We start from the raw sequence: 11,817 nt of genomic DNA on the forward strand, positions 1-11,817 counted from the left end.
GAGGACCATATAAACTTCCATATGCCAAATCCCTTCTTCCTCAGCCAGACAGAGGTACTAGGAGAGATTCTTTAAACATTTGTAGACTTCTTTGTGATACATGAGCCGAATCCTAAAACAGTGAACTCTTCGGACACTGATTTCTGTAGATACAGGTTTCCCTCATAAGTTACAAACTGCAGCAAAGTGAGTTGAACCATCTAGAATACCTGTTCGCTTCTAAACTTAGATGTTCCCAAGTCTATTCTGATTCTTAAATTTGAGAGTTGTCTTTAATATAATGAAGCCCTTTCAGTCATGCTTGGGATTAGCTTACCACTTAATAAATTCCTTCCAACACCATGTTCTGTGAGTCAACAAGCAGTTTCCCCTGTGATTTGAGCCTGGCTAACAACAAATTAGACTTTGGAAGAATAATTACTAGGCAGAGGCATTTTTCAGGTGGTACATTCCCACTTTGAGGAAACTTGGTCATTTTACTTTTGCATTTAAAGGATCCTTTTTACTGAAAATAACCCAAGTAGGTGTTCGGAATGCTCACCTCTCTATCACTGATGGTTGATTTCTAGATTATATTTTTGGCTGGCATAATATAAAAAGCACTCTTCAAAGAGTGTTAAAATGCCACATTTGAAAATTATTTAGATAATTTACAATATATGCTGGGTAGGAAATTCTCAGCAAATTTTTTAACTAGGTTTTTCTTGAGCACCAACAATGGTTACTTTGTGCTCAAAACCATGTAAGGCATTAAAAGGTGCCTTGGTGTAATTGTTTTCTTAAGCTCATGTCTGTTCCTGATACATCTTGGATTTTTCCATCCTTGTCCTAGGTGACTTGATCCAAACAGAGTTTCTCCAAGCTAATTTGCTGAAATATAGTCACCGTTGATTGTGTCACATGCTGTTCAACTGAGTGCCCTGTGAAATCAAGCAACTCAGTGTCAGGTAAAAGTTCTTATAAAGAGGATATAGGTCTTGGAGCTGCAATGAGTTAACTTTAGATTTCTGCTGGAGGCAAAAAGCAACTTCACTTTATTAGAGAAAATGTCAATCAAGACGTAACTACTGACACCAGTCTTTGTTTCACCAGCCAGTAATAAAAGATAGAGCAGAGGAAATGGAGGAGCTGCAGTTATGCATTTGTAACACACAAAGTCCTTGTTTTCCCACTGGGCACTGCAGAAAGCAATTGTCCATTCACAGCACATCCTCTCCATTTCAGAACTAATATTTTTGCAGTTCTTAAGCTAGTAAGTTACAGTCTTACGCTGTTAATTTTGTTAACCCTTTAAAATGTATGATGTATTTGATACCTTGCTTAGTAATACTGCTAACATGACCCAGTTTCGGAGATTTCTGGTGCCCCACGGTGAGAATAGAAACTTCAAAAAAATCAAGTAGGAAATTTGTGAACAATCTAACGTTTTCAAATAATCCTGCCTTATTTGTAATGTATAACTTTGAGAAAGGTAATAAGGATACCCATGTTGATCATACATTTCTTGAATTCCTTTCACAAAAACTGACTGTGGACTGGAATGATTTTTTTCACAGGGAATCCCTCTGACAGTGGTACCGTAGTGTACCACTGAACATGTTAGCCCTGTGTTTTGTAGACCTCCCGCAGCATTTAGTGTGTTTACGTATATGAATGCATATGCCTGCTTTCTACTGCAAAGAGGCTTACTCTATCCTTGCAAGAGTCACTCTGGCCAGACCACAAGAACACAATTTTTAGATGATTAATTAGTCCCCAGGCTCAATCACTTATATCCCTAATTAAATATCCGACTCCGCTTTCAACTGTTGTCGGAAAAGATAATTAGCACATTTGCACTGGTAATAAAGTTTTATTTTCCTTTACAAATAAGATCCAAATCACTGGCTATGTAACTCCATACCTACATCTCTCCTGTTGATTTCTCAATTCAAAACATTGTAAAATAAATTGCAACAAGGCGATTCAGTGATTTTTTTCTCATGAATATATTTTTTGGACAGCTTCTATCAATATTTCTACCCTCAGTCCCACTACCAGCTGCTTCCTCTCTTCCTACTGATTTCCTCATCTGAAGTCTGCTATCAACCAATATGACAAACTCAGAGAGAAAAAGAAAAAAACCTAATTTTCTTCTTCCCTATTCCACAACAGTCACCATTTTTATCAACATTTCTTAACTTGTCCCACCAAAAATAAAAATCAACCAACTCTAAGATTTATATTGAAGAAGAAATACTGCATTCATTTAAAGAGAAATAAAAAGCCCTCCTCAGGGAGTGCCCCAAGTGCAGCGAAAATGCTGGAGTCTCATTACACGGATGGGAATGAAACCCTGGTGACCACAAACGGTTAATTCGGGTTAAGTGATAATGTTTAGTCAGTTCTCCTAGAAAAAGGAAGGAAATTCAAAAGCTGGTCGCTGTAGGAACAATCACAGACAAATATATATCTCTCTATATTTGTACAGGTTCATTTAAAATAAAATTCCTACCATTCCTCTGTGGCTCTGATGTTTCAAGAAAAACGAGCTTGCTGCTTAAATTTTTTTTGTACGTACCTCAACCATTAAACAAGACATTTAACCATAGTGGCAGTTCTGTGACCTTTGAGTGCCGTGAAATCTCTGAGCGGTGCTGCTTGTTCATGAAGACTTGTGCTGCAGAATCCAGCAACTTCATCCAGTATTAGGAATACAGTTAATTAAAAAAAAAAAAAGAAAGAAAGAAAAGAAAAAGAAAGAAAGAAACACGAAAGCACACAGACAGAGCAGGAAAGAAGGAAGGTAGAAAGAGAGGCTCCGGGTCTCCCAGACAAGGGCTGGGACAGAGCCGAGCCTGCTGCAGTGCCCAGACCGACCGACTGGCTGGGTGAGCAGGCAGCCGGGAGGTGCTGTCAGTTGCCACAGGCAAGGAAAAGCAGAGACCAATCGGCTTCAACGCTGCCAGCTTACTGGAGTGGAGCCTTTTCTGTTTATGTTTCCTCATTTCAAGAGTGACGTCAAAGCGTTTAGTTTTCCTCTGCATGTGCTATTAATTTTAAAGTACTGTACTATGGGAAGAATGTGTGTGTGCCTGTGATTAGCCAGGACGCCCCACTCTCAGACCAATCCAAGAGACATTTTCTATATTCAGGAATACATCTAAAAAATTTAAAATACCTTGTGGTTAGGTGTATCAGAATTTTTTAAATTAAGCCAAGGACCCTGAGCTAAATAATAGCAGCAAGATTTATATTTTTTTCCATGTGTATGTACACGTGTCCATTTCACAACTGTTGCTTATTTTTAAACTTACTTATTTTTACCCTTACTTAAAAATGAGTCGTTAATTAACCCTGATAGTTATGGATGCAGAATTGCACAAATGAGCCAGTGAGCCACATTATGTGCAGAGAGAAACAGAACTCACGAATCAGCAGCTCCTGGTAGTCCTTTCTTTCTCCTTCTGCAGCTTCTGGGTGCAGTGCAGCCTCAGGATTACTTACACTAGGGGGATCCCTCTTGCTATACCACCTTCAAGAAGCAGGACCTGATGAGGCCACTCAGGCACGCTTGGGGTATTGTCACATTCTCTTCCAAAGTGGGTGAAGGTACAGTTATTTAAGGATATTTTCTCCACCAGGGCCCCAGCTTATTCCTGTGTTTTCTTTCCCACTCTGGAAAATCTTTGTGGTGGCCATCTGTTGTTTCTGCCTCCCCCAGATCCTCCCCTCTCTCCCATCCCCACCCTGAATCCTACTGACACAAATGTTTCCCTTTTTTGGGAACTTTTCTCCTCTATCTATTATTTGCATAACCTTCCCCACTAGCCTTACCCCAGTGACCATGAGGGGGCATGTGACCCAAGCTGGCCAATCAGGGAAAGAAAAGAAAAAAAAAACGTTTTAGGATCAGGTACACTCTGTGAAATTAGGAGTTCTTTTTCAGATATTCCCATCAATTCTTTAAGAGAGAAGGTTTTTTGACAATGGGTAGAGAAAGGACAGATCACATGGGGATTTCTAAGTCATTATTAGTCATTAGCTTTTCCTTTGAATGAAAAGGGACTTTAAGCAGAGGAGTAAAGAGATGGCTCACTTGATTTTTTAGCATGGTCTCTTCAACAGCTGTGTGAGGCCAGGTGGAAGGGAAGGGATTAATAAAGAGTCCACTGCAGTAAAACAACCAGCAATCATGGTGATGTTGACCAAGATGATTTGGGTGGTACTTAGAAATGATCAGTTTGGGCTGTGTTTCAGTGTTAGAGACAATGAGATTTATTGAATGGATTGGATGCTAAGTACAGGGAGGGAAATTAGTAAGAGAAGCTAATAGCCTCTCCAAAATTGGGGTTCTTTCAAGTGAAAGGTTGAACTCAGCTAGAATTGACCAATAGGTTGTGGAATAACAGATTTTATTGAGAAGATGGTCTGATATTGAATATGTTAATTTTGCTAATGAGACATGTACATGGAGATGTTGAATATATAAGCCTGAACAGTTCTAGGATATACATATAAATCTGTAAGTCGTGGCATATACATGGTACTTAAAGCCATGGCATGGGGTGAGGTTACCAAGAGAAGTGAAGATGGAAAAGCTGGGCAGTCTATGATTAAGTCATCAGGAATACAAGAAAGAGCCATTAAGGGAGATTGAGAAGCAGCCTCCAGGAGATCCCAGAAAAAAACAAGAGGGTAGCATCTTGGAAGACAAATGAAATATTTCAATGATCAACTGTTTAAAGTAAAAGCTAGATGAATACTGAGAATTAACCCTTGAACTCAGTGAAACTGTAATAATTTTTTCCTTTGAAAAAAGCAGATTCAATGCAGTAGAAAAGGTGAAAAATGGAGAGAGAATGTAAGAATTGGAAAGAGAATATAGATAATTCTTTCAAGGCATTTTCCCCCGTAGAACAAAGAAATGGGACAGTAATTACAAAGGAAAAAAGAGTCAAAGAAGCATGTTTAACATGGGAGAAATATCAGCATTTTTATACTGATGGAAAAGATCCCATTGAGAGAAGTAATTAGTCATGCAGAGAAGAGAAAAAGAGAGAGAGGGAGAAATTGCTAAAGCACTGATGATGCATGTGATAGATGGAATAGGCATCCAAATATGTTCACATTCTGATTCCTGGAGTCTGAAAATATCCAACATTGCACAGAAAAAGGAAATTTGTATATATAATGGAAGTTATAATCTTAGAGGAGGGATATCTCTCTTGGGTTACTTTGTTGTGCTCAATCTAATCACATGAACTTCTAAGAGTTGAGAACTACATTTTGGATGGAAACAGAAGAGAGATGCAATAGAAGAAGAAGTCAGAGAGATTCCAACTTTGAAAACGATTCAGCACACTGCTATTGGCTCTGAGATGTAGAGCCATATGCAAACACCAGAGAGGAGTATCTAAGAGCACCTCCCTCCCCAGCTGGCAGCCACCCAGGAAAGGAACATCTCAGTCTTCTGACTGTAAGGAACTGGATTCCACCAATGACCTGAATGAACTTGGGAATGGATTCTTTCTTCCCCAGAACTCCAGAAGGAACACAGTCCTGATGATACCTTGCTTTCAGCCTTGTGAGACTCTAAGCAGAGTTCCTAGTCAAACCCACAGAGAGAAACACAATCTATAAATTTTGTTTTGTTTCACAGGAATATAAAATGAATGTAGAGTCATTGGTTTGGTAAGGGAGCATGGATGGCTCATATATAGACACAAAAGGGGAGGCAGAGTAAATGATAAAGGTGCTGGCAAAAAGGTTGCAATTATTGTGCAAGATTGTCAACATCCTTTGTGACATGTAATTTCTCAGTGAAACTGAAATTAAGAATATTGGCTAATGGCACAGTTTGTAATAGCTAAAACTTGGAAACAGCCCATTTGCCCATCAGTTGGAGAATGGATAAAGAAGATGTGGTTTTTCTATAAAATGGAATATTACTCAACCATAAAGAATGAGAAATTAGAGTCATTCATAGGAAAATGGATATGTATTGAGGTTATAGTCTTTTTTTGCTTGTTTGTTTTTTTGAGACAGGGTCTCACTATGTAGTTGAGACTGACCTGGAACTCACTATGTAGCCTAGGTTGGTCTCAAACTCACAGCGATCCTCCTGCCTCAGCCTCCCAAGTGCTAGGATTACAGACATGCACCACCACGACTGGCTGAGGTTATACCCTTAAGTGAAATAAATAAGTCACACATTTGTAAATACCAAATAGTTTCTCCAGTGTGAAAAACTAAAAGTGTAAATAAGATCTACATGGTATAATTGACAGTGTGAAATAGGAAGAAAAGGGCTAAAGGTATAGGGGAAGTGGGAAGGGTAGGGGAAAGGAAATAAGGGAAAATAAAAAATAGGATAAAATGAAAAAAATGGAAAAAAGTTTTTGTAAATAGGGAAGGGAGGAGGGGGTGAAGGGAGGGCAGGGGTATGGGGAAAAAATGAGAACCAAGACCTGTCATGTAAAGGTACAAGATCCCAATAATGAATATAACTGTACTGTATACCTAAAAGTACCAATAAACTCAAGGAGAAAAAAAAGAATACTGGCTAAAAGAGCATAGGAGAGGTGGTACAAGTGTTATAAGAAAAGCTATAAAATAGTCATCCAGAAGAAACAGAAAGAATTCCTAGAGAAGTACAATGTGATGAGCAAGAACACTGGGCATGGCCTACTGGAGCTCAGTCATCATAAACTAAAGTGACATTGGATAACATGTAACTTAGAAGATCTATACAACACCCAAATAGAAATATCATAGAAGTTGTTTATATATAATTCTAGAGAGTTATGGATAGATGAAATAGTATTTAAATCCATGAGAGAGAATGAGGTCACTAAAGGCATAAGAAGAGATTCCAGGACTAAACATTGCAACCCCTTAACTAGGTAATGGAAGATTGAGGTGGATTCAGAAAAAGAGAAGCAGCCATAGAGGAAGATGAACAACCAAGGTGATGACCTCTCAGGTGTCAGTGCTATGGATGGAAGTGCACCCCACCTAAAGTCACATGTCAAAGTCCTTACCCTTGGTGAGACTATGTTTGGTAACAGTGTATTTATGGAGGTAAAATCAAATGAGATCATAGCAGGGGGTCACTAATCTAATAGGACTGGTGCCCTTCTAAGAAGAAGAAAAGACACTGCAGGCCCCCACCCCTCCAATGTGAGAGCACAGAGCAAAGCCACAGTTTCTAAGCTAGGAAGAGAGCCTTCACAGGACAAAAACTCTGCTGGCACCTTGATCGTGGACTTCTAGTCTCCAGAACTGCAAGGAAATAAGCTTCTGCTGTTTAAGCAGTGTATGCTATTTTATTGTGGCAACTTCAGGAAACAAAAATAATCATTATGTTAGTTTATGAATTCTTTTTTTTTAACCTGAGATATACTTAAGTTGGCTTTCTGCTACTTATAATAGGAATGACAGTTTCAGTATATGTGTTCATGTTTCCTATAGGTAATTGTTGACTCCCTTCTCCCTTTTGTAAATACATACCCACTTGCAGCTTGAGAAGACATAAAGATTATCTATGTCTATATCAATATCTACATCCATGTCTATTTAACTCCACCAAACACAGAAATATCAGTGTAAGACTACCAAATTTAACATACAAACTGGTCTTCAGAGGCACCGTTCATTATTAAACACATACTTTGGAGCAGTCATTGAAGCACACCATTTTAAATGACAATACTTTCTATAATTTGTTAGTTATAATAATCTAAAAGCCTCTTCATTGTCTTTCTTTATCCCCTTCTTAAGCAGCCCAAGACTCATGACTCAGAAATGACTACTTTCAGTCATTTTCCTTCTTTGATAAATCAAGAGTCTATTTTCTCTATTAAGGGATTAAAATATTTTTTCTCTTTCTGCACTTCTAGCATAAATTTCTTAGCAACTTTACAGATATTAAATTTATTAATGATATACTGAGAATATGTTATAAAAAGAATACAGTAGTACATGCTCAGCATACTACTGAGTGTTCAAAAATCAGTAGGATGTGATCTTTACCTGTAAAAGTCATCTACTCAGTAACATGTGTAACAGACATGTTCTGATAATAATGACAACAAGAAAAAGGCAATAACTGTGGTAAAAACCTCATGGTACTGGCAAAGAAACAGACCTGAGGATCAATGGAACAGATTGGAAGATGCAAAAACAACTCCAGATGTACTAGCAAGAAGCCGACCATCCTCACTGGAGGCAAGATAGCCTCTTTAATAAATGGTGCTAGAAAAACTGAATTTCAACCTGCCAGAGATTAAAACTACACCCTTATCTTTCACCATACACTAAATTAAAATCCAAGTGGATTAACGATCTAAATATTAAGAAAGAGTCACTAAAGTTGCTGGAAGATAAGTTAGAACTCTTGAAGACATTGGCATAGGAAAAGACTTTATGAACAAATCCTCAGTAGCATGAGAACTAGCAGAAAGAATCAACAACTGGGATCTCATGTTATGGAAAAGCTTCTGCACTGCAAAAGAAACCATCAACAGAGCTAAAAGACAACCTACAATGTGGGAAAAAATTTTTACCAGCTGCTCCTCAGACAAAGGACTATCATCTAGAATATATAAAGAACTCAAAACAATCAGCCCCCCCAAATATAAAGACCTGATTAAAAAATGGGCATCTGAAATGAACAGACATTTCTCAGACAAAGAAGTAAAAGCAGCAAGTCAATATATGAAAAAATGTTCCACATCACTGGTCATTCGAGAGATGCAGATGAAAACAACACTGAGATTCTACCTCACCCCACAAAGAATGGCTGCTATCAAGAAATCAACCAATAACAAATGTTGGTGCGGTTGTGGGGAGAAAGGAACCCTTCTCCATTGTTGGTGGGAGTGCAGACTCGTGCAACCACTATGGAAATCAATATGGAGATACCTCAAAGAACTAGGATTAGAGGTCCCATTTGACCCAGACATCCCTCTGCTGGGTATCTTTCAAAAGCATTGAAATAATCATAGCACAGTGATATATGTGCACCTATGTTTATAGTGGCACCGTTTATAATAGCTAAAACTTGGAAACAGCCCATTTGCCCATCAGTTGGAGACTGGATAAAGAAGATGTGGTTTTTCTATAAAATGGAATACTACTCAGCCATAAAGAATGAGAAATTAGAGTCATTCATAGGAAAATGGATGCATATTGAGGATATACTCCTAAGTGAAATAAATAAGTCACACATGTGTAAATACCGAATAGCTTCTCTGGTGTGAAAAACTATAATAGTACATAAGATCCTAATGAGATAATTGACAATGTGAAATAGGAAGAAAAGAGCTAAAGGTGTAGGGAAAGTGGGAAGGGTAGGGGAAGCTAAAAGGAAAAAGAAAAAAATATGAGAAAATGAAAAAACGGAAATAAAGTGTTTGTAAATGGGGAGGGGAGGGAGCTGAAGGGAGAGTGGGACAAGGGGAAAAAATGAGAACCAAGACCTGTCATGTAAAGGTAAAGGCAATGAAGGCTGTGAAGGAAGACAGAGTACAATGAAAATTAAGGAAAGGGGAAAATTTCTTCTACTTGGTGAAATCTGGGAAGACTTTGTGCAGAGCAGGAGATTTCATTTTTTCTTAACCAGCAAGAAAATTGCTATGTTGAGGAACTGAGTGGTAGATAGAATGATAGGAGCACCAGATGTAGGAAGGAGATGTCTCCACATAGCAGTTCAATGAAAATGGTAAAAAATTAAATTTAGAATTTGAACTTCACTCATTAAGGAATGAGAGATGATTGAAGGTTTGCAAGTGGGGGTGTGTGTGGAGAAAACAGTACCATAATCCTATTAGCAAAATGGCCCAGTGATGGATACAGACAAACATGATTACAATACAAAAGGGATGAGTAATGCCATGGGGAAAAATCCTGGGTAACTTGGGGGCAGATAGCAGAGAAATCAAAACCAGATTTTGAGCTTAACAAATGCTTTTTTTGAAGACAGTTGTATCTGAGGTATTCTAAGGGATATGTAAGAGGAATTCTGGTACCCAAGAAGAGGAAGATACCCAAGACAAGTAGGAGATACTCGAGTGGAAAGAGAGGGAACTAGGGGTCCAAAAGTGCTTCAGGCTGAGTTATAAATATGGGAACAAAGTTGAAGATGAGCATGTGCATTCCAGGAACCAAAACAAGACCAGTTTGACTGGAGTGACAGAAAGTGAGGACAGGACAGGGCCTTTTCATCATATTAAGGAGGTAAAAAAAGTTTCAAAGAGCAAAGGACATGCTCAAATTTCTACCTCAAAATATCACTTTGAGAACTGTATGGGGGCCAGAGGAAGGAAGCCTGGTGATAGAGAGACCCGAAGGTATGATGGTTCGATAGGGTTGGTGGTTATGAGGACATGGAGATTTTAGAAGATTTGAGTTGTTTAGAAAATGTCAGCAATTGTATTTAGTGATGGACTGAAGAAGAAAAATTAAGGACTTATTGGGAGAAGAAAATAATGGATGAGATAGTCAGAGATGACACCCAAGTTTCAGGCACGTAAGATGAGTTGCCATTTTACTGGGTAAGACAGAGAAGATAAATTCAGCTTTGGTGTTAACGTCAAAGTTCATTGGGATGGGCTTTTAGGGAATTCAACAGAAAAGCTTGGGCTAGGACAGTTTTGAGTAAAATTATTTGGGAGTTGAGCCACACGAGTTCTGGCAGTGCATCTCAGGTAAGGAAAAGAAAGGGTTGGGAAAACCAAAAGGAATATCATTGCTCTAAAGATAAACAAGGATAGAGAAGCCCATAAAAGTACAGAGAAAGAGTGATAATATAAAAATAACATGATATCACAGTACCCAAGGAAAATGGTGTTTCAAAATATAAAATGTAGTCAACAATGTTAAATCTGTTGAGAAAGAAACAGGAGAACATTTAATATGGCTATTAAATAACTGTAAAATTAAAATGCTATAATACTAGTTTAGATATAAATAATTAGAAATTAGAAATAAATGGAACAGAAAAAAATGTTGAAAAGTGACTCTACACATATACTCAAATTTAGCATGTGATTAATGTGGAATTATAAATAAGTAAATGGAAAGGGAATGGACTATTTGGTAAATAATACCAAGACAAAGCTAACCATTTCGAAGTATTAAAATAAGTTCAGGGCCAGGGATTTAGCTCAGTGGTGCCGCCACCTGCCTTGCAAGCACAAGGACCTGAGTTCAATCCCTGGTACCAAGAAATAAATAGTAAACTAAAATAAATTAAATTAAACTTAGACACATTATATAAATAAAGCACAATTAGATAAATATTTAAACATGAAAAACTACAGCTAAAATTGCCAGAAATGGTAGATGCAGATGATTCCAAAGTGGAGAAGACCTTCCTAAAAAAGACACACAAGCAAAAGTCATGAAGAAAACTGACAAAGCAGTTCACATCACAATGAAAGTCTACTATATGATCAGAGACATTCTAAGTGAAGTTCAAAGAGGAGTTAGATTGAAAGTTATTTCAACTTATATAAACTTATTAAAATGCATTACTATATGTTAATATTATCACCATTGGATAATACACCCTAGAGTCTGGCTATAACAAATGTGGATGAGGATCTGGAGCAAAGGGAACTCCCATATATTGCTGGTGGGAGTTAAAATTGGTTTCTGGTCCCTCTCTCTCTTATTTTTTTGGTACTGGGATTTTTTTGGATCGAACTTGGGACCTTGTGCTTGCAAAGGCAGGAGGCAGTACCACTGAGCTAACTCCCTATGGCCCTAGGCCAAAATCTCTTATTTGGAACTTTTGGGGTCAGGATTTCAGAATTCAGTATTTGTGAGGTTTTG

General features: G+C 38.0%; 1 protein-coding gene across 2 annotated transcripts in view; it reads right to left on the reverse strand.

Moving 5' to 3' along the window:
* Pde7b (phosphodiesterase 7B) overlaps window positions 1–3,694 on the reverse strand; it is a 307,395-nt gene extending 303,701 nt beyond the window's left edge. The window contains exon 1 of one of the 2 annotated variants that reach the window (XM_010626564.3): window positions 3,411–3,694. Coding sequence is in view for 1 of the 2 variants with exons in the window: in XM_010626562.2 (XP_010624864.1) it covers window positions 2,561–2,581 (21 nt within the window). In the remaining variant the exon portion in view is untranslated. Of the gene's footprint in view, window positions 1–2,560; window positions 2,889–3,410 lie in introns of those variants that run through there. The other variant, XM_010626562.2, reaches the window with a different exon arrangement.
* Window positions 3,695–11,817: the final 8,123 nt, after the last annotated feature.

The sequence above is a fragment of the Fukomys damarensis genome, unplaced genomic scaffold (genome assembly GCF_012274545.1).
Source record: "Fukomys damarensis isolate Sample0158 unplaced genomic scaffold, DMR_v1.0_HiC HiC_scaffold_14, whole genome shotgun sequence".
Taxonomy (NCBI): Eukaryota; Metazoa; Chordata; class Mammalia; order Rodentia; family Bathyergidae; genus Fukomys; species Fukomys damarensis.